Here is a 23372-nt window from a genome sequence, read left to right on the forward strand (position 1 = left end):
CTTTATCAAAGGGACTTTTGTTGTCCAAAGCCCAGGTGTCTTTCACTATGTATGCTGTCTCTCAAATTAATGGTTTTTCAACTGAGCAGAAATACGTTCTCCCAGGGCCAAACTCATGCTAAAAGAAGCATCCACTTGTCCTAACAGTATTGTATAGGTCTAATTTATCCACCGATATACATTTTGCCAAGGATGATGATCTAATCTAATGAAGTAGGCGCCTGTCATGATAAATATCTCTCTACCCAAGAGGCAGTGACATAAGTAAGGGAGTCATTCTGTCCTTCACAGTCTCTGGAAACTTTTTGATCCTTTCCATTCCTGATACCAACCCTTGAACTTAGGACCCTACTACTTCTTACCTAGAACATATATTACAGCATTTCATGTCTCTAGTTTTCACTTTATATTCCTAAATTCTGCATTTTATCAAGCCACCACTGGGCTCCCCTTCTCCCCTTCTTCCGTGCCTCTCAATTATCCACGGAATAAAGCTGAAGTCGTGCTAAGCATTAAAGATTATTTCCAGATGAGCTTCAACTACCTTTCTGGCCGCCGTTTTCATCTTTCACTAAGAACAATACACTCAGATTAAACTTGTCCCCGACAGGATGCATGGATTCATATGCTGTTTGATTTTTTTTTTTTTTTTGCCACTTACGCCTTCGTGTTCACCTTTCCTCTTTTTCGCTTCTCAACGAAGTTTTCATGATCAACCCAACCAGCAGCTACTCTCCTTCCCCAGATCACTGAAGAGTGTAGTCGTTAGGTATTACGAGACCTCTATTTATGCACCCTCCTTATCTGTTAGAGAGAGGGCTGGCATCAGTGCCTAAAAAGGAGCCCCAAAGCCAAATGCAATCGGCCCTCTATCACCGGAGGATGCCCTGTATCCCGCACATTCACTCTGCCAGTGCAAGTGTTCAATAAATGCTTAATACATTCATTGATGAATGACCCAGAGAGAAAAACTGCAGTTCGTGGGATAAGGACGAAGTGGCCTCTCAGAGATGCGGGAGTGCTGGCTCTCCTCCACCCTCCCCGCCTTCTCCAAGCCAGGGTTCCCGCCCACCCCTCACTCCTGCTTGAGGAAAGGGCAGACATTGCGCATGCCCCGTATCCAAGGCCGCCTCCGGGAGCACCTCCCATGCCGCTCCGCTCCCTCCCGGTGCTCGGGCACGCGCGCTCGCTCCCGCAGAGCGTGCCCTGCGTGCGGGTGCCCGCCGAGCCCGCCGGGCGCTGGATCTCCGAGTGCCCCGGCCGGGGCCTGAGGAGCGGGCACAGGGCAAGGCGGCGGACGGCTGCGTCGCCCGAGGCAAGGAGGAGCGCTGGCGGTGAGTGAGGGCGCCGCGGGCGAGCGGGTCGGCGCCTCCGCGCGTGCGCAGCGCGGGACCGCCCGGGCAGGGGCGCGCGCCCTGCGGCCGGCCGGAGGGGCCGAGCGAAGCGAGGAGAGGCCGGGCTGGTGGCCGCAGGTCGGCCTCGGACCCACGGGACCAGAGGATCCCATATCCGTCCCCCGGGCTCGAGAGGCGCTGGCCGCGCGGGCTGGCTTTCCAAGGGGGGGGGTCCCAGTGGGGCGCGTCGGGCCCGCGCGGAGGTCCTGGTGCCGGGGGCGGAGGGGCAGGGCCGCCTCAGCCGAAAGACCGCGGGGAGGGGCGCACGAGCCCGCCTGGCCGTGCGGACGCCCGCGGGGTGCGCGACCCCGGAGGTGGCGGAGGTCCAGGCAGGGGGCGCGGTCGGGAAGCCTCGGCGCCTAGCAGGTGGCGGGGGCCGCGCCCCTCTCCCGGGGAGGCGCGCGGTGGGAAGCGGAGCAAACTTCCCCTAAGTAACTTTCCTGAGGCGCTGCCGGCGGGGCGCGGCGAGCGGGGTCCGGGGGGGACTCCGGCGACCGACGCTCCGGGTTTGCGCGGCCTCAGGCGCCGCGGGAACCCAGCGAGTGGCGGCGGGCGATGGCGGGGGCGGCTTCCTCCTGAGGCTGGACTAGTCCTCCGAGTTCTGAGTGGCATTTGTGGCCCGTTTGCTCTAAAAATAGACGTACAAGTTTGGTGTGCGGGAAGAAGGATGTTTGCTCTCTTGGGAAGAAAAGGCTTTTTACCTCCTGGCCTTTTCAAAGAAAGTATTGTTCGGGCCTGCTGGGGATCCCTATTTATCAAGCAACCCATTGTCCTGTGTGTGCCTGGTGAAAGCGAGCTAATTCTATTATTAGTCCTCAAAAGACCAAGGGAGATCACGGTGCTTTTTCTTTTTTAAATATTCCCCGCCACCTCGCCAAATCCTGTAAAACAGTTTCCCCAAACTTGGCTGCACAGAGGAGTCGCTAGGGAGTTTTAAAACTCTTCAAGCCCAATCGCACACCAGACCAATTAACACAGTGTATTTTTTAAAGATCCCCAGGTGATCGCGCAGCCGAGTTTGGAAACACTGGTTTAATATAAGAAAGTCAAGACTTTAGTTTCACATAGTAGTAGCATTCAGTTTGTAATTGGTGAGATGAAACTCAAATTCATTTTCCTAGACAGGAACTCACAAAGAGGGGTTTGTTTCCCACCAGGGAGGGAGGGAAGCGTCTCTAACGGTTCAAACTTTGTGAACTATAATGTGACTCTAGCACTCAAAACAATTGTTCTAAGTGTTGTTTTGAATTTCTGTTGAGTTTACTAAGCCCGCTTTCACTGACTCCCTGCCCAGCCAAGGGCTTTCCCCTTCTTTTAACCCTACCTCAGTCCCCTACTCAACCCTCTGCCAGATCCCCTGTTTTAACTTTAACCTCAGGGAGGATCTTCCTCCCCCACAGGTTACTGGCTTTAAAGGGTTACTGCGGGTTCCCATAGCAACGAGTCCTCCAGGGGAAGTGGGCGGGTCCTCTTACCCTTGGGTTTCTGAACAGGACTCTTCCTTTTCGGAAGAATTTTTGAATCACTCTTTTTCATTTCTTGGCCTCAGCGCAGGTAAGGGTGAGCTTATGCAGTTCCAAGATGTTCTTTCTGAGATACTTACAGATTATTAACGCCGTTGTATGGGATGATAATTACTAGCAGCCATGTTCTTTCTTGATTTCTCATTCTTTCCCAATCCTTGCACTGATAACTTGTTTAACAAACTTCCAAAATAAAGTGGAAACAATGTTTTCTTTTTCTTTTTTAGCATGTTTTCTTGGAGGTGCACATGCCTAAGAATTGTATGCACTATTTCTCTAAAGCCCTAAGTTATATCTTATATTTAAAAATTTAAAAAGTGAAATATAACTCCACATCTGTGCGGAAAAACTTTTGATAATTTGTGGCAAAAATGCCATGCTTAGCTTTTAAGTTGTTTTGTTCCTAGAAAGTACTCTGCCAACATTCTTTACAAAATGTTAAACTGCTTGTAATATTATACTTTAACAAAGGAAAGGCACAATTAGTCTACACATTCTCCTACTTCCCTGCCCAAACACATGCATCCAAAGATCAATTTGAAAAAATGTTCATTTTTTTTTTTAATGCTCAAAACAGGTATGCTATAGACATCTAATTCCATTTTGCCTTGCAAGGAACTGTTAAAACTCTTCTGAACAAAATAGTACAGAAATAGGTCATTTAACATACTTGTTTTTAATTGTGTTTTTAAAAAAATATTTTAAACTTTGTAAGTTATCAGACTTTAGTCAATTCCAAAATGCATTTAGGATTCCAGTGATTTTTGAGTTTGTGTTGGGAGTTGAAATGGTTTTCTCTTACTAAAATCTATTTTATGTGCTGTTTAAATTTCTGTTAACTGAGCTATCAAGCAAATCCTGTAAGGTGAATTTTTCCCATTTACTGTGAGAAAGAAATACTGGTGGAAACCCCTATCATGTGATGGACCTTGTAGTTCCAGCAGTGATGCTGGGCTGCTAAAATAATAATCTCTCACTTAATCTTCCCTTCTTTCATCACACATTTAAAAATTACCTTTAAGCGTTTTCAATTTAGTATCTCTTTCAGCATAGTTGTCCAGTCTCAAATTCCTTGAAGGTGTGCATTAATGTACATTTATCGACATGTCCTTTGTTTATTCAAATTAAGCAAATACAGTTGAGAATTTGTTGTTGCTTTGTTTCTTTTAAAAAATTAAATAAAAAAATATTTCCTGTTGGGAGACATTTTGGGAATCACTGAAAAAAATTAAGAAAGTAAAAATCACCGTCATATCATCTAAAAAGAAACAACTGGTAATTAGATGATGTGCTTCCATTTTACTCTTTTTGTTTGTCTGCATAGACATACTTTTGAACAAAATTGGCCTTTAATTTTATCTGTAGTTTTAAATATTGCACTTTTATTTAATATGAAGTAAATATTAGAGACGTTTCCTTTTTCTGGAAACCCTTTGAAAATAAGATTTTTAATGATGAATACACCCAAGTTTATTGAACTAGTTTTCTGTTGTTTTACGTATTATTTTTAGTTTTAGTGGCTTGAGAATACAGTATTAAACCCTTTGGTTGCCAATGCTAGCACGGCCACTTCCTAAGTGACCTTAATTACCTCTTTAATCGCATTTCCTTGGAATAAGGGTCATGGTGCCTGCACCATAGAGTTTTGGTGAGATGGAATGAACTAAGTAGAGGAAGGCCAGCAGGGTCGACCAAATGATGTAGGCTCAGTACGTGAGAGTGGACACACAGGTGGAGCTGAGAAAAATGCCCTTGTCTGAAAGTTTAAATATTTCGGATTTACTCAGGTTAGATTTATAGCAGTAGAAATCCTGGGGCAGAGGTGAACTCTTTTATGACTCTTGTGGCTTGTTGCCAAATTGCTTATGCCATAACATTCCCTTACAGAGTGTATGGTCTACCTGTAGTGTGTCAGCACTCCAGTGTTCATCATCTTTCCTGATTTTTCTATAAAAATATGATCTTTTAATTTATTTTTTGGTAGCTATTGAAATTGATCATCTGTTTTTTTTCTTTTGTTTTCCTTTTTGGGAGCTCTCTCTTCTGGTACTTTGCCTACTTTAAAGTGGTGATTTAAAAAAATTAAATACCTGTTTTATCTAAAGAAGATTGCGCCTTTATCATGTTTTTAGTTTTTTTTTTTCTTCTCCACAGGCCATTATTTCTTTCACTTTTTGGCGTTTTTCAACCAATAAAATATTTTTATTTCTATATAAACAAGTCTCTACCTTGTCCTTCATGATTTTTTCCTTGTATTTGTTCATGCTTGGAAAGCCCAGAAAGACCCTGCAAATGGCCCCAGTGAAAAACTCAGGAGAAGCTGTAAGCAGTCAAAAGTGGACGGGGAGGAAGACTAAGGCGTTGAGGAAGACCACTTATTTTACAATAAGGCTTTTAGACTTTAAAGCTGTATGCATATATTAAATTTAATAATCTTTATCTGAAAGGTGAGATAAACAACATTTTGGAAATATGTTAGATCTTTTTACATTTAATTCTATAATTGTACATGGATATGAAGCGCTCCTATACCGCCACTGCCTCCTCTTCCTTTTCCCTAGTTAGCGAGTTCTACCACCATTTGTTAAATAGTTCCTCCTTTCTTCTTTGCTTTGTGGTCTTTATTGTTTTTTAAGATCTTGACTAACTTTGAGGTCTGCTTCAGTTTTAGGTCTTGCTTCTCTGTGTGTTGATCCTCTAGTCTTAATCAATGCCACATCTTTTTAATCATAGATTTAGAATATTTAGAAATACCTGGCAGAGCAAGTCACACTATCCTTTTAACATTACAATTCTATGCCCTTGTCCTTTCAGATAAAGATTATTGTATTTCATACATGCACAGTTTTAAAAGTCTAGGAGGCTTATTGTAAAATAGATGGTCTTTCATCTGCCTCTTCTTCCCCCCATCCCTTACTCTCCCTCCCCAGTGGCAGCTACTTTGGATTGTTTACTGTTTCTCCTGCGTTTTTCACTGGGGCCATTTGTAGGGTCTTCTTGGGCTGGTCAGAGAGTGGTCTTCCAGTAAAGTTTTGCACTGAGGAAAGAGTGTAGGTTCCAGTGTTCATGGAGGAATCTGGCTGGGGTTTCAGCATTCTCTGTGTAGAGTCACGTTGGAGAAGGTTCACCATACAGACTTACCTATTTACCTACTCTTCCAAGAACAAATCTCTAGTCTTGCTAGGTTCTAGGATTGTCTGCCAATGGTCTACAGTGAGGAGGTGGGGAAGGCATCTTGGAATTTTAGAGCTTCTCATGCAGCTTTTACTGACCTTATTTTAACCTGTCACCCTTTTACCCTCAGTCTTTGAGCAGACTGGAGTGAATACTTCTCGGCTTTTCTCACTGTTGGTATAGCATTCCCTCTCTCAAGTTGGCTGAGACAGTTGCCACTTGTCCATCTGTTTTCCACTTTCATGATTTGTAGTTTCCATTACAGTTCTTTAAGTCCTTGGGTCTCTATGTCTTCTAGAAAGATCTCTTACTGTCACTTAAGTGGGGTTTAGGGAAAGGGTGTAATTGGATATGTGTGTTAAATTTGTCGTCTTAATCTGGAAGGCTCGGAAGATGAATCCTTAGAACTAAAAAAATACCGGATCATGTTACATTTTGTTTCGTTGGCAAGGACTGCCATCTGTAATCAGTGTTTCTTTTAAGGGTCATGAAAGATTATTCATGACCTTTTATCTCTCAGCAGAGTTGTTTTCTTCATCTGAATCCTAATGTTTCCTGTTAGAGTTCTTCTTAGGTATTTGTTTTTGTTACTTTGTGATGGGCTCTTCAAATTGGCTGTCGGTAGTCTAAAATGGTGGTTGATTTTGGTGTATTTATTTTATAGCTGGCACTTATGCGAAAAGCTTTGCAGTTTATTTTTGTATGTTCCCAAGTTATATGAGTGGCAGATAATGACACTTTTATCTACTTTTAAATAGTTATGACTTTTATTTTGGTTCTGTGGCGGTTTGCACTAGATTTAGCATTCTGTAACGTTATAACATCTTTCTGGAACATTATCGAATAGTAATGGTGATAATGTACACACTTTTATTGTTCTTTATTTTAGTAAGGAAAAGAATAGTAGAATATTGGCTTTTTGGTTTATCATAATTCTTCATCAGGAAAAAGAAAATCTATCCTTTCATTTCCAAGTTGCCTAGAGGTAATTTTATGTTTTTAAGACATGGGAATTGAATATTAGCAAGTGATCATTAGCATCTGCAGTTTATCTGCTGGTATTTCTGAAGAGTCTACTGATTTGAGTCCCAAATATTAAATTGGATCAAAATTTTCCTTATGGATGGTTCTTCAGAAAAACAAATTGAATGCATGGGAAGAATGTAGTATAACATATTCAATGCATGAGCATATTGTCTTGGTTGGGGTGGTATAGGAGATGTCACTAGGGATTTTTCACAAGCAAATATTCCAAGTTATAGCTGACACTCAAGTCACTTCTTTACCTGTTGGCAGTATTTGATGTAATTTGTTATTCCTCCTTTTTTAATATTCTTCCTTCATTTGATTCTTGAGGACACCACACACTGTTGCCTTCCCTTCTATACCGCTGGCCTTCTGGTTTCTTTTCAGTTGTTTTTAAATTTGTGTCGGTTTTCTCTTCTCACCAGCCTATGAATTTAGAATGTGCCAAGGCTCAGTTCTCACCCGCCTGTTGTCACAAATAGTCACAGGGCTTTAATAAAATACTGTGTAGCTACTTAAGACTCCTAAATGTATATTTCCACCTCAGACATCTCCAACTACTTTTTTGACTTCTTAACGTGAATATGTGAAAGACGCTTCAGCCTAAATATGGCCAGAACAAAATTTCTGATCTTTCTCTGCAAACCTGCTCCATCTGCAGCCTGCCCCATTTTATTAGGTTGGTGCAAAAGTAATTGTGGTTTTTTGCATTAATGGCAAATTACTTTTGCACCAACCTAGTGGGTGTTAGCTCCATTTTTTTCATGTTATTTAAGCAAAAAAAAAAAAAAAAAAAAAGACATGGAATCCTCCTGACTCTTCTCTTTCTCTCCAACTCTGTTTCCAGGTTGTCAGCAAATCCTGCTGTTCTGTCTTCAAAACGTATCCAGAATCAGTTTAACTACTTTTCCCATCCGTACTACCAGCATCTTTGTCCAAGTCTCCTGCATTTCTTGCCTGGAGTATTGCCGTGGCCCATGGCCTCCTAACAGATCACTGGTCTCCTTTTCCTTCCCTGGCTTCTCTTTAATTTTCCATCTGCTTAACATCAGAGTGATCTTTTAAAAACATAAGTCAAATTATGCTTAAAACCCTCCAGTGGCTTCCATGTCACTCAGAATAAAGGCCAGTGTTCTTATGATTCATAAAACCTTACATGATCTGGGCCGGGCATGGTGGTTCACGCCTGTAATCCAGCACTTTGGTAGGCTGGGGTGGGCAGATCACTTGAGGTCAGCAGTTGAAGACCAGCCTGGCCAACATGGTGAAACCTTATGTCTACTAAAAATACAAAAATTAGCCAGACGTGATGGCATGCACCTGTAATTCCAGGTACTTGGGAGGCTGAGGCAGGAGAATCTCTTGAACCTGGAAGGCGGAGGTTGCATGCAGTGAGCCGAGATTGTGCCATTGCATTCCAGCCTGGGGGACAGAGTGAGATTCTGTCTACAAATAAATAAATAAATAAAAATTAAAAAGCCCTACATGATCTGATTCTCACTAACTGACCTCTTCTCCTGCTTGTCTCCCACTCGGCACTTTCCATTCCAGCCTTCCTTACCTCCTTGCTAATCCTTGAACGTGGCAGGCACATTTCCATTTTAGGTCTTTGCACTGGACTTTTTCCTCTGCCTATAATATTTATCCTACCCCCCCAGCTCCCAGATATATTCATGGTCAACTCCCTCACCTCTTTCAGGTCTTCACTAAAATAGCATTTTGTCTGTGCGATTACTCTAGTTACAATTGCAATCTGCATCCTGTATGTCTCTTGCAGTGCTCTGCATTTTATTTTTCCGTTGCATCTGTTACCTTCTAAGTTACTATTTATTTGTCTATTTTGTGAATTGCCTCTCTTTCCTACCTCTGCTAGACTATAAATTCCTTGAGGTCGAGTATGTTTATTAAGTGTCCCGAGTGCCTAGCACATAGAAGATGCTCAGTATTTTTTGAATGAATGAATGTAGTCTGCCTTCTCCAATTTTTTTTTCAGTGAATTTCCCATAAAGCAACACATGCATAGTGTTTTAGCATTTGTGGATCTAACGTTGACTTATCCCACCAGCAAGGGAGAAGTTCAAGAACATTTATAGTTTATAATGGAGATAATAATACAGAGAGTGGTTATGAGAATTAAATAGGGTGCTCTCTGTAAAGTACTAATGGATAGGACCAGGTCACTTAACTGACAAAAAAGCCTGGCCAAGTGCCCTGATTCACATCTGAATGATGTGAATTGTATTCTAGAATCTTCTCTCTTTATATTTCAGTTTTTAATCAAGAGTAGGTGTGACATCACCTGGGAGCTTTTCAAAACATACCTGGGTTCCCTGGTAAATATCAGTGATATACTGTTACTATATTTTGTTCTTTAACCAGTCTGCAAATATTTGTCCCTTAATGTGGGTGATAACCATTTGCTCTCCCCCTTTTAATGCCTTCTTGCTGTTTGGGACATCTTTCATGGCCCCTTCTAGTCTTTTTTCCTATGAGGTTCTTGCTGAAATAACTTCTAAGGTGATTTTGAAATCCTCAGAGCCACTTGGATGCACGTAATTGAACCTTTTACTAAATCCACAAAATCAAAGGATCTCAGTCCTTTACCTTCTGTTTTCCAGACAAGACAATGTTGTAGTCATCCCTACAGCAATCCTTATAGCAGTCATTTTATTTTATTGTTTTTAAAATACCTGATTTTTATTTTTTCATATGAATTATATTAAATAATTATTATGCCCCCTCTAGTCCTCACACAAATCTGAGAAGTGGATGAGCACTGTATTTGATCTCTTGGACACTTCCCGTTATTTTCCATGGCTCCTCATGTCTCAGACCCTTAAAGTATTTGCATTCTTTTCTTTTCTTTTTTTTCTAATTGTATTTTATTTTTACTTCCAGGATACATGTGCAGGCATGAAGATTTGTTACATAGGTAAATGTGTGCCATGGTGGTTTGCTGCACTTACCAAGCAGTCATTTTAAAGTTTTGCTTATTGTGTTTCTAGGCTCCTTTTGTGTCCTTCAAATCCAAGAATATCTCAAAAACATCAGACTCCCTTTCCTTCTCTTTCTTAATAGAGCAAGAAACATTTGTAGATTTTTACTGTTGCAATTTACTGTGCAAGCAAGTGCCGTGATTTGCAAGAAAAAAAAGATGATTATTTTAGAGATGGTTTATGCAACTGAAGAATACACAGTAAATAAAAACCATGATGTATGTGTGTTTAGAAATGGATAAGCCCAATAGCTGTTACCTATACACAAAAATGTGAAAATTTTATTCAACTCTACTGTCAAAATAATTCAAAATATACCTAGCTCCTTGTGTATATTTGATCTCTCCTTAATTTTTCTATGATGCTATATAAGTAAGAGCATTCCCCATATTTAATTAGGTGTAAACATTTTAGCGGTGATTACCATGCACATTGGAAATAAAATTTCACAAGTTCCATTGCTTTGAATGCATCTATTCTACCTGATAAATTTCCCTTGCCTTTGCAACTCTGATTAGATCTACTTTTTGTTGTCGCGAAGACTCATTCTTTTGAAAATAGTGCTGTTACAAATTCATTTTATATTGAACCCTAAATATTCAGTACTATTGGCCAAGGCTGAATGGAAAAAATTGACCAACGTATCTTTCCGATGATAAATCACATTGCCCTCAGTTTAGGCCATTAATGGACAGCCCAGTTGGAAAACACATCTCGTTTAAAGTTCTACACCTGCTTTGGAGACTCTTTAAGTATTTGTTGCCTTTGTGAGAGTTTTTGTCTTTTAATGCCACCTAATTTCTTCTACTAATCTGTTTTTTTTGAAAGTGGCGGTCTTGCCTACCCATCACCAGCAAACATACTCTATAGTGAGGGACTGATTTTGGCCCTCTGCTATGATGTTGTACTTTAGGTCTCTGTGGATAGAGAAGGACTTCTAATGTAGACTGCCACCTATTTTCATACCTTTGTTCATGGAGAATGTAGCAAAAAGTCAAATATAATAAAGTCCACCTACTTTTTTTTTTTTTTTTTGAGACGGAGTGTGGCTCTGTCGCCCAGGCTGGAGTGCAGTGGCGACATCTCGGCTCACTGCAAGCTCTGCCTTCCGGGTTCACGCCTTTCTCCCGCCTCAGCGTCCCGAGTAGCTGGGACTATAGGTGCCCGCCACCATGCCCAGCTAATTTTGTTTTTGTATTTTTAGTAGAGATGGGGTTTCACCATGTTAGCCAGGATGGTCTCGATATCCTGACCTCGTGATCTGCCTGCCTCAGCCTCCCAAAGTGCTGGGATTACAGGCTTGAGCCACCGCACCCGGCCAAAGTCCATCTACAAATTTAATGTGTTGTTGGAGAATGATCTATATTCCTAGAAAACCTGGAAATTGGTAAAATTCTTAATTGAGGTTATATCAGGTGATTTTTCCCAAAATCTTATTTTCCATAGAAAAAAATGGTGAGAAGCTACAAAAGTCCCTCCTTCTGCTCAGGATGCAGGTTCAGGCTACAGGGAACTGTTGGTAGCATTCTCTTGCACAGCACTTCTCCGCTCTACCACTTAGACATCAGTGTTGGGTGGAGGTGCATTCCAGAGTGCTCTGTCTCTTCCTGTGGTTTTTTTGTTCACCATCTTTTGTGGCCTTGGGAGACAGGATGAATAAGTGCTTGAAGCTGAAGATCATCTATTGGAGAGTGAGCTGTTAGTGAAAGTGGTCAACAGTGGAGGGAGCGTGCACATGTGCAGTCACTTGTGCAGTCACTTTTGATCCCTATGCAGTCGCAGTCAGTCTCTCATGGTGGACTTCCTTACCCTTCCCCAAGATGATTTCAGCACCTACTTAATAAATGCTATGTAATTTATTTATTTAAATTAGTAGATTGTCTAGTTAATTTAATACCATTCAATAAGTATTTCTGTGGGATCAGCTCACGCGTACTAGAAATGTTTTATTACTTTATTAGCTACTTTCTCTTATCAGTGATCCCCCGCAAAATGTCAGAATCAGTTCTGAACTCTTAGCTAGCAAATATCTCCTAGCATATACTCAAAATCATCACCAGGCAGTGACGGATTTGACTAGGTGGGTGTGGGTTAGGGATGTCAATATATAATGGTGTTCTGTTTGGCTTATAGGAAAATGAGATGCTCAAGATAAGGACAACCTATATTTTGATTTTACAGTGTTTCTATAATATTATATAGTTACTGAGTGTGAAGTAGTTGTGAGGATCAGAATCCTACTAAAATGTATAACCTCTTAAAATTTTTTTAAGAGTGAAGATGGGAAGGTGTTTGGATGCTAGCTCTAGTAAAAGACTAGACCCTTGAACAACTTGAGCATAAAGAGGCACTGATGCCTGCCCCCGCCCCACCGACCTCCCACCCTGCACAGTTGAAAATCCATGTGTAACTTTTGACTCACAAAAACTTAACTAATAGCTTACTGTTGACCAGAAGCTTTATTGAGAACATAAACAGTCAATAAACGCATATTTTGTATGTCATATATATTATATACTACATTCTTACAATAAACTAGGGAAAATAATATATTATGAAAATCATAAGGAAGTGAAAATACATTTATAGAAATGTACTGTATTCATCAATATTGTAAGTTTACATCATCTGTTTACAAGATGAATCATCTGTCTGAAATGGTGGGTGACCACAGCTACAGACCTCAATCTACAGTACATATCAAGCAATTCAACTTTTTTCTTGTAGTGTCTTTTCTATGCTTCTCGGAAGCACTTCTAGCATCACTAATGGCACTTTGTATGGGTCTCATGGTGTTATTCGTGGTTTACTGTATTGCACTAAACATGATGAGAAATGCACAAGAACCACCAGAGATCACATTTTACTGCCATAAGCAATATATTGGGGAGAGAAAGTGCTCATGCTGAGATGATTAGCATCATATGGCATTTTAGGCAGATACTGGCAACACTTGAGTTCACCACAGGAATAACAGGAGATGGCTATGAAATTATTACAGTAGAATAGTATGTACTACAGTTAATTTTATGCCTTTATGATTTAATACTGCATTTTTACATTTGTTTACATTTCTCTGGACTGGGAATGGCACTGTATACAGTCAGTATGTGTTTGTGTGCATAAATTTTGGTAACTCTCATAGATGTGTGTATGTTTTATGGTAGTAAATGATAAAATAGACTCACAGCTACATGTTTTATCCATTAATGAAATACAAAACTTAAAAAAATTTCAATATATCTAGGCTGTGCAGTTCATCTGTTTTTTTTAATTGTTACACAAATCTCCAACTAATTTTCCAATATAGTTATTGAAAAAAATCTAGATATAAGTGGACCAGAGCAGTTCAAACCCATAGCGTTCAAGGGTTACCTGTATTTTTAAATAAAATGTTATTTAGATTAAGTATTTCTTTTGGACTTTTACAAAGTCCTAACCTAAACTTTATTTCCAACAAACTATTTTCTTCTATTTAGTATATAGGAAGATTTCGATATTGTATGGTATCAAATGCCATACTCTGTAGATACAATATTAAAATGGCACTGTAGGAAGAGTCATATTCTGCCTGATATGTCTCTCTTTAAATGAAAGAAAAAAGTTAACAAATTATCTTAAACATTGGCAGCCATGCTTGCTTTAGGAGAACACCAAAGATTGCTACCCCCAATTCTCCTAAGGAAATATGATGTAGGAGAAAGCAGATTTTCAGAGAGAGATGTTTGTTTTCTTGCTGGTTTATGTGAAGTTTGTAGGGATACTTGTCTACCTCAAAGCTCATTTATAATTTTTTTCTTAATGTCTTCAAAGAGGATGTCAATTAATATGATTTTGCACCCTAAATTCTGTGAATTTTTTGAGGTTGGGGTATTGACGAGATGCCTAACAGTGCCTTTGAACAGATGGAATATTAGCTCTTTGACTGTTCTTAATTTTTTTTTTTTGAGGCGGAGTTTTGCTCTTGTTGCCCAGGCTGTATGCAGTGGCATGATCTCGGCTCACTGCAACCTCCACCTCCCTGGTTCAAGCGATTCTCCTGCTTCAGCGTCTGGAGTAGCTGGGATTACAGGTGCCCGCCACCATGCCCAGCTAATTTTTTGTATTTTTAGTAGAGACAGCATTTCGTCATATTGGCCAGGCTGGTTTCAAACTCCTGACCTCAGGTGATCTGCCTGCCTTGGCCTCCCAAAATGCTGGGATTACAGGTGTGAGCCACCGCTTTTAATTTTTGTGGCAGAGATTGTCTCTTGTATCCTTCATTCTGTCTACAATGTGCAAAAATATATTTTGGAGTGAATGGTTGAGATTTGTGCTCTGAGAATTAGTTACTGTTTTCTAGGAGAATGAAAGGGAAAAAGCAGGTATGTGTAAAAAGTTGGCCCTGATCTTGTATATAGTTCATTAAGAATTTTTTTTGTTAATAGCTGTATGAGTCCGTTCTAACACTGCTGTAAAGCAGCTACCTGAGACTGTTTAATTTATAAAGAAAAGAGGTTTAATTGGCTCACAGTTCTGCAGGCTCTACAGGAAGCATGGCTGGGGAGGGTGCTCAGGAAACAGAATCATGGCAGAAAGTAAAGGGGAAGCAAGTACATCTTCACGCGCTGGCAGGAGAGAGCAAGCAAAGGGGCAAGTGTTATGCACTTTCAAACAACCAGATCTCATGAGAACTTACTCACTATCAAGGTGGAAATCCACCCGTATGATCCAGTCACCTCCCACCAGATCCCTCCCTCAACATTGGGGATTACAATTCATCATGAAATGTGGATGGGGACACAAATCCAAACCATATCAAAAGCCTCTAGAGGCTTACGATTATGCTTACAATAAAATCCAAACTTCTTATGAAGCTGGGCATCAGCTTTTCTCATACGTTTTGGTTTTGGGACCCTTTTATACTCTTAATTATTTTCAAAAGCCCAGAAAGCTTGTTTATAGGGGTCATATCTATTAATATACTGTTGTCAAAATTTTAAAAATTAAGTATTTATTTAAAAATAATTGTTTTCATTGAAGCATATGAAGAAAATCTGGCCTCAAACAGATGTATAGCTGGACAAGAATATTTTAATAGCATTTTCAGATGATTGTGGATATTTGATACCTCACCAAAGCTTCATAAGTAGTAGTTTCTTAAAGGTTAATTGCCATGTGGAATCTAAAACCGTATCGATGAACGTTTTGTACTCTTGTTATACTTTAAATCCATTGGTCGACCATTGTACTTTGGATCTTTTACCAATGCATGATTTTGTATTGTAATTGCATTCTTATTAGAAAAGGTTGGTTCACTGAGTTATGCAAATCTTTCAAGTGTTGACACATTTCATTATACAGTATCAAAAATCATGTTCATTTAATATCACTGCTCTTATCAGAACAGTCTTTTGAGTATTGGGAAGCTGTCAGGCTCTTGGTGGTGTAATCAAGGTTTCCAAATTCTAATTTTTGCTTGAAGCCTTGAATTTTATTATCAGCAATAAATACTGTCAGTTTTCCTTGCAGTGACAGGCTCACTTCATTCATTTTTGAGAAAATGTCTGCCAAATACCTTAGTCTGAATAAGCATACTTTGCTGCTTCTGTCAAGTAACAATGGCATTTCAAGAAAAAAGCTGCTGGTTTGACTTGTAACACAAATAGTTGTACACGTGTTTTTTCTCAAGGAAACCATTCTATTTCAATTTGACCAGAAATGCTTTGTGCATACTTCCCAATTTCATGACGTAGAATATTTTAAAAGTGTTTACTCAACAGCTGAAGTTTAATAAAATCAATAATTTTTACTATTGCATCTCCCAGAGATTCCCCATGAAACAATACATTGATTATAGCAAAGGGGAATGCACAATAGCTATTTTGCACTTACCCAGGCCGTTTTACCGCTATGCGTAAATAAATCCCCCATCATTCAGGTGTGTGTGAGGAGGACTGCGGAAAAGGAAGGTGACTTTACTGCTCCTTTGGCACTGTTCACTTTTGCTCAGAGTCACTGGAGTGACCTTCAGATGGCTTAGAAACCAGCAGCATCAATAGTAAGAAAAGTTACAGAGCCAGACTATGGAGCCATTTTTATCTTTTGTAGTTCCTGGTGAAACTCTTGCCTTTTCTGTTAGGAGCAAATGATCCCTTCCATTGTGGCCTTTGTTCTGCATCACCACTAGCAGATGTTGCTGGGAGGTTGCAGAGAGATTTGGTCACTTGTTCTACTTACTTTCTTAACCAGTGCAAGTCAGAACTGCTTAAAAGGCTTCATAGTTTTAAGTCATATACACATTGAACAACAGGCACACATGGAATGAATTTACCTCACCCTGCCTTCTAAGAAATATACTTTTATGGCCAGTGAATTCGTTATTGAAAAATTCGAGCAGATTTATTTATTTATTTATTTTGGCCAACACAAATCTCAAAACTATGACTTTACATTTTCAACACTCTTAATGGTTTTTAAAATCGTTGCTGGTGGTAAAGGTTCCATAAACACACCGGCCCAGCAAGATACTTTCCAGTTTTGGCCAAAAATAAGTTATTCCACTACTGATACCATAATTTCCATTTATTATTACTCCTTTTTTTTTTTTTTTTTTTTTGAGACGGAGTCTCGTTCTGTAGCCCAGGGTGGAGTGCAATGGTGTTATCGGTGCTCACTGCAACCTCTGCCTCCCAGGCTCAAGCTATTCTCCTGCCTCAGCCTCTCATGTAGCTGGGATTACAGGCACATGCCACCACACCTGGCTAATTTTTGTATTTGTAGTAGAGATGGGGTTTCACCATGTTGGACAGTCTGTTCTTGAACTCCTGACCTCAGGTGATCCACCCAGCTAGGCCTCCCAAAGTGCTAGGATTACAGGTGTGAGCCACCGTACCCAGCCTCTTACTTCAATGTTGTAAGGGAATATATAGATGGAAGTTGAGAATTCTTTTTTTTTTTTGTAAAAAAGTCAAACACCTGATTACTTGTCTGATTCTTCTTAGTGAAGTGAGACAGAGACTCATGCATGTAAGCAGTATACTTTTCTACTTGTGCTTTTGCTCTGCAGTAATCTGAAATGAGACATCGCCCATCTTAGAATTGTGGTTTATTTGCAGGGGAGGCATGCATTTTCCTACTGCCCTATACACACAAGCCTATTTTATTACTTTGTTTGAAGACTGGGTGTGTCTAATGTAGTGGAAATTCATCGATTTAGTGTTAAGTACAGGTGAAACACATTTCAGGACCACATTAGACAGTCTTTTTAATTATCCTTTTTTTGGATTATTCATGTGACTTCTTTCCTCTTTTCACGTGAATTGCTGAGAATTTATCATCCTTTCCAGTTCATTAAATCATTAAAATTCTTTACTAGCACTATAAATAAATATGCCAGGCCATGAGTTGAGGCCGGTTGATAAAGGCAGCTTTGTCCTGGTAATAGTTCTTGTTCCTGGTTAACCCACACTTCTCTGTGAATATGTGTATTACATTAAATTTTAGACTTTTAATGTAGTGAAGCCTTACTCTAAGCATGTAGGGACTTGCTTTAAGTTGAGCTTTGGTGTTTACAGTTGGATTAGCTGTGAGATTAATGTGGTATTATAATACTGCATTTGTGCTTAGACATGTTCAGGAGAGCCCCAGGACACATTTAATAGGTATTCAGGTTCTTTTCCACTCTACCTAGTCTAAGCTTGCATCTCAGTCAGCTAGAAACACTGTAGATCTTAGTTTCAGACCATTTTGGTCTAGGACCAGTTGCACCCCACAAGTGTGATCTGGAGTTCTAATTGGACTTGGAAGTGTTGGGCTTTAACCTCCTCTTGTGTAACCATTGAAAGCCAGGTGCATGGGCATGGCACTGTTGCAGATATGGAGATGCAGTCCTCAGAGAAAGCACACTTTAATCAGGCAACATAAGGCAAGATAGAATGTGAGAAAGTACTGCATTTGGGCATGATGAGTCTGGAAGCACCAGGAAACCTTCCTTGCTTAGGTATCCTTTGGACTGCGTCTTGAAGGATGGGTGGGTAGGCTTTTTATACGTAGGGTTGTACAGAAGAAAGGGCAGTGAGGATGGCAGGAAGCAATGGACCCATTTGTAGTGTGGGAATAGTCTGGTTTGCAGGGTGGGTGAATGAAGAGGATGAGTCAAAAGATCTAATTGGGAATTGAGCCAGGTCATGGAGATCGAAAATGCATTGCAAGCCATGCTTCCTCTCACTGGGAAAGGTGAGACGGAATTTCTTCCCTTCTTCTGGGGCGGATGCTTGTTTGCACTTCTCTGGTATGTGAGAGAGACCTTCCTCAATTTAGATGATAGCCCCTTAGAGAAGAGCATTATAGAGTAAAGATTTGACCACATGCCTCTTTTTGTCTCATTTTTGATGCTATATTTTAAATTTTACAAGAGTGTTACTTCAGTCAAATACTGACATCACCCAGGTCTCCTATACGGAACTCTTAGTAGAAATTATGGCATCTCCGCAGATGACAAGTAAAATCCTTATGCAGAGAGACCTGACTCAGATGTAAATTGTGATCACCATTTTCAGAGATTGTCCTTCCTTGGTCTGGTTCCAGTCATCATCACCTTGGATCTTGTATGAGTTCATATCTCTGTTAACTATGGTGGAGTGGTTGCTTCTCTGTGGTTTTTTTTTTTTTTTTTTTTTTTTTTTTTTTTAAATAAGGTACTGACAGTTGAGTTGCCACTCTTTGAAGATGTATTTTGACTTTAATGTTTTTAATCTGTTTATTATGGTTAAAGTTCCTATGTATTATAAATGCTGTCCTCCCTATTGTTATGTGATGCAGAGACTGGAGAAACTCAAATTTAAGAACATGTTTTCATGAATAGTCCCCACTTTAAGTGAGACTTATTTTAGCATTATTTCATGAGCAATTAGATTATTTTACTCTAAATCTCTGGGCAGTTCAAGTACTGACCTACTTATATAGTAGCTCTTAATTAAAAAAATAATTATTTTTATTTTAGAGAATATTAGAGAATTGAATTTTTTTTGAAATACTCTATTTTCTTAGTTCTAATACATGTGATAAAGCTAGGTATGGAACCTCAATTTTTATTCTGATTATAATAGCATGAGAGGTTGAAGCAACAAAGAAGTGCTTTATCAGTGTTGAATTATTATTTCCTGCAGCAAATGGTGGTAGTTTGTGAATGTTACTTGGTGTTATTATATTTAAGGTTATACCAACATTTAAAGTATACTGTGCCTTTCTATTGTGTACTTCACAACAGTTGATGGGGATTGTATACTTTTAAGCTAATTAAAAGTAGCATAAAACGGCCAGGCGCGGTGGCTCATGCCTGTAATTCCAGTACTTTGGGAGGCCTAGGCGGGTGGATCACATGAGGTCAGGAGTTCGGGTGGATCACATGAGGTCAGGAGTTTGAGACCAGCCTGACCAACATGGTGAAACCCCGTCTCTACTAAAAATACAAACTTAGCCCGGTGTGGTGGCGCATTCCTGTAATCTCAGGTATTTGGGAAGTTGAGGCAGGAGAATTGCTTGAACCCGGGAGGCGGAGGTTGCAGTGAGCTGAGATTGCGCCATTGTGCTCCAGCCTGGGCAACAAGGGCGAAACCCCCTGTCAAAAAAAAAAAAAAAAAAAAGGTAGCATAAAATGTATCTTTTAATTTGGTTCTAGAAGAGCTTTTACTGTGAGTTTTTGCCAGAAACTGGTTTCTGTAATAATGCTCTGTCACAGCCTTCTAATTCTACTTGAATTTTTTGTTAGGGAATATTATTGTTATTTATTTTAGAAATGTAGGTGCCTTTTTTCATTTTTATTTGGTGGTATCTACTCGAGAGAAGGTATGTTAGAAATTGAGTGTTAAGCTACTTTGTAACTTCATGGATGTTTAAGTTTTCCCACAGCAAGATTTCTCAGATTTCACTCAGCATAGCAGACCTCTTAATGTTAGATCTTGTATTGTTTGCCCAAAATAACTATATTTCATTCTGGTCGCATACATTGTAAAACAAAGGATAGCATTTCATTAAATAGTAATTAATTGAGACCTTCTGGATATGTGTATAGTGATTGTCAAAATGTGAAATTGTAACTGGTCTTTTCTATGTGGTTTTGCAAAACAAAACAAAACAAAACAACAAAATAAAAAGCTTTTTCTGGCCTTGCCTTTCCCAACCTGTCCTGTTCGTTTTACAGTGAGCACAATTTAAAATCTAAGATAATTGATATAATTCAGGTGTTTGGTGTTGATGGCGGGGAGGCAGTAAATTGAAGGACAGGAGAGCAGTGTTTATTTCTAAGCACTGAGTGACTAAAGGTATAGAACTTAGTTGTGGATGTTGGGGAAATTTGGCTGTGATACTTGGAACCTCACTAATAATCAGGACTGATGTAGAATATCTGGTGATTTGGGAGTTGTCTGGATTCTTTCTTCCCATCCCATGTGTTCTTGGAAAAGGTGTTTTTCCCAAATAGAACAAGATACTCTTTGGTTAACATGTGAGAGAAGCTTTTGGACTTTGATGATCTGATTGAGGAGATGTTCTTGGTGACTATCTTTCGAATATCAGAAAAAAAAAAACAAAAAAAAACTAATACTAGCCAAAGTAAAACATATCTTTGGAAACACTTTCCTTTTTCTTTGACCGAAACATATTATTTTCTTTTTCTGTTATTTAAAGCCAACAAATGACCTGGAGAAAGCCACAGCAATGGTTGGGTGAGGTTGTTCCATTCCAGCATTCCCAGTAGGATTGAAGTCCTTTGTTGGAACAGCCCCATTCAGGCCTTTTTGAAAGGGACCTCCTGAGCCTTGATTTTACTTTTCTTTGGATAGACTATTTTCAAGTACCTAGTAGAAAGTCATATATATATTGGGATCATTGTATTATGATAATGTTTCTCTCTCTTAAGCTGACATTTTAATATGGATTCTATTTGTTTGAAAGTAAGCAATATCTTCTAATGAGTCATTTAGCTCCATATTTAACCTATGTATAAAGTAGTTGTAAGTTAATAAATCTTGAATTGATTGATAAAATATCTTTAGCAAATATTACCCAGAGAGTTACAGGCTTATACTGATCAGTTTTATGTACATTTTATGTACAATTGTGTGGCATGAGAAAATACTAGAAATGCATTATATTAATGCTGGAACTCTTACCAGTCCTGGCAATGCAAATTCTCATTTTGAGATTTCCATCTAGATATTATTCTACCATATCAATGGTTGTCATAGTAGCAGTCTCAATTGAGAATTGTGATTATATACTTTATCAAATAACTACTTGATGAAAGCTCAATTATTCTAATGTAGTTCAGCCAGAATTCTGAGCCATCATCTTGCCTGGTTAAGGAAATAATTAAGCAACCTAAAAAAAAGATTTCTTTCTTTCTGTTGAATTGTACAAATTTTACCGTATTTCACTGACTGTAGGGTGCCATCAGGTGTAAGACATGCCATTACTTTATGTACTGCTAAGAAAGGAAAAAAAAAGCCTAATAGTTATACTCATGAGATGGCATCAATTAAAAGACACAAACCAGTTTCAGAGATGTTAAAGTGGCGAGGGTGGGGGAGGCACAAGGAATCTACAGTCCATAAAATATGGCACTTACATATGTACACAGAGTTTTAGTTGGGTATTGGTCATAATCATATTAAAATGTAAAGAAAATTATATTAAGTAAATCACTATTTCTGGCAAATATTATACAGATTTTTTAAATCCTGGAAACCTATAATTGGAAAAGATAGGCGATCATGTAGTCAATACACCTGAGGAAATGTACCATGAGATCATCTAGAGCAGAGTTGTCTAACCTTTTGGCTTCCCTGGGCCATGTTGGAAGAATTGTCTTGAGCCACACATAAAGTATGCTAACACTAAGGATAGCCCATGAGCTAAAAAAATTGCAGAAAAAAAAAATCTCATAATGTTTTAAGAAAGGTGGCGAATTTGTTTGAGGCTGCATTCAAAGCCATCCTAGGCCTCTTGCAGGGCCGCAGGTTGGACAAACTTGATCTAGAGTATGTAAAACTTAGCAATTGGTTGCCTTTTTTTATTGAAGTATCTTCAACTTTACAAAAGAAATTATAATATTCCTTTAAATAGCCATCTTCAGAGTATCTCCTGGTAAACTTTATATACCCCTTTTCAAGATCACTTAATGTATGGAAGAGAATAATTTGGGATTTAGATGAGTAGTTTAGTATTCCAAACAAGGTGCACACTGAGACACAGTGTGTATGTAAGAGCTATAATCGTCAAATGTCATGGTAAGTGCCATATGGAATTTTAAAAAGAATCATCGTTCCCTGCCTTCTAAGAATTACCACATTCTACCTTTGGGCATTCCTCCCCACCCCCCGCTCACCCCAAATCTAAAGTACAATTCAAGGTTAACTGGAGCTCTGTGTGGTGAAAAGGTGGCTTAATGAAACTGACCATGAACCTTATCCTGTGGACAGCACTGAGGTATGCCTTGGCCAAATACTTGGCCTTAGTTATCAACCTTGGTGCTGGAATTCAAACTGGGTCATTGTCGAGAGAGGCCAAATTGAGTTGCTAGTGAGATATGGCTGGGTGGCTAGATGGACTCCTTGCAGGAGGCTGTCTCAGGAAGTGGGCACAGCAGTGAATCAGCCAACAGGTGGCCTCATGGAGGTTTGAAGTCCACAATGGGCACCCAGCCTGAAGTGTGGGTTCAAGTGCAGGTTTGGAAATAACACTGTGGGATTTGGACATTGGGTGTGGACCGGATCACAGTGCACAGCACAAATCTTGCTTATTATTGAACCTTCCCTGCAAAATCAGATTCACAGCAAAATGGGACCTGCTTGGCCCATAGGTGGGGCTAGAGGAAGCCTGCAGATAGGATGAAATGTCAGTAGCTGTGCAGTCTGAAAAGAGTACAAGGATGAGGAGCTAGATTAATCTTTGAGATTTTGTGTTTTAGATGATTGCATCACAAACGTTTCCTGCTTTGGGCACAATTGTTGCTAATGGTGAGAACTTACCTTTGTAGACTGTTTTTAACTAAAGTGCTTTCACAAAACATATAATCTTGCCTTCACAATAAACCTGAGGGAGAAGCTGGGTCTAATTACCCCATTTGGCAGATGTGGAAAATGAGGCTCACAAATACTAACCTTAAGGTCACTTGTTGTTAGCTCTTGCTTTTTTAGCTATGCTATGCTTCCAGCGCTTGACTCCATATTTATTTCCAAATTTAGAAAGCAGCTTCTGCTGACTTTGGGGACTGCCAA

The 23372-nt window shown here is 39.6% G+C and overlaps 1 protein-coding gene across 4 annotated transcripts in view; it reads left to right on the forward strand.

Annotated features, from left to right (window-relative positions):
- The first annotated feature begins 1110 nt into the window (after window positions 1-1110).
- The window catches only part of BTBD3 (BTB domain containing 3), a 35944-nt gene continuing 13682 nt past the window's right edge, over window positions 1111-23372 (forward strand). The window contains exon 1 of one of the 4 annotated variants that reach the window (XM_034947619.2): window positions 1111-1334. In XM_034947619.2, coding sequence (XP_034803510.1) covers window positions 1148-1334 — 187 coding nt within the window. In that variant the 5' untranslated portion in view covers window positions 1111-1147. Of the gene's footprint in view, window positions 1335-1382; window positions 1473-1688; window positions 1826-23372 lie in introns of those variants that run through there. The other 3 variants (XM_057300815.1, XM_055104678.1, XM_055104679.1) reach the window with 3 other exon arrangements.

The sequence above is a fragment of the Pan paniscus genome, chromosome 21, assembly GCF_029289425.2.
Source record: "Pan paniscus chromosome 21, NHGRI_mPanPan1-v2.0_pri, whole genome shotgun sequence".
Classification (NCBI taxonomy): domain Eukaryota; kingdom Metazoa; phylum Chordata; class Mammalia; order Primates; family Hominidae; genus Pan; species Pan paniscus.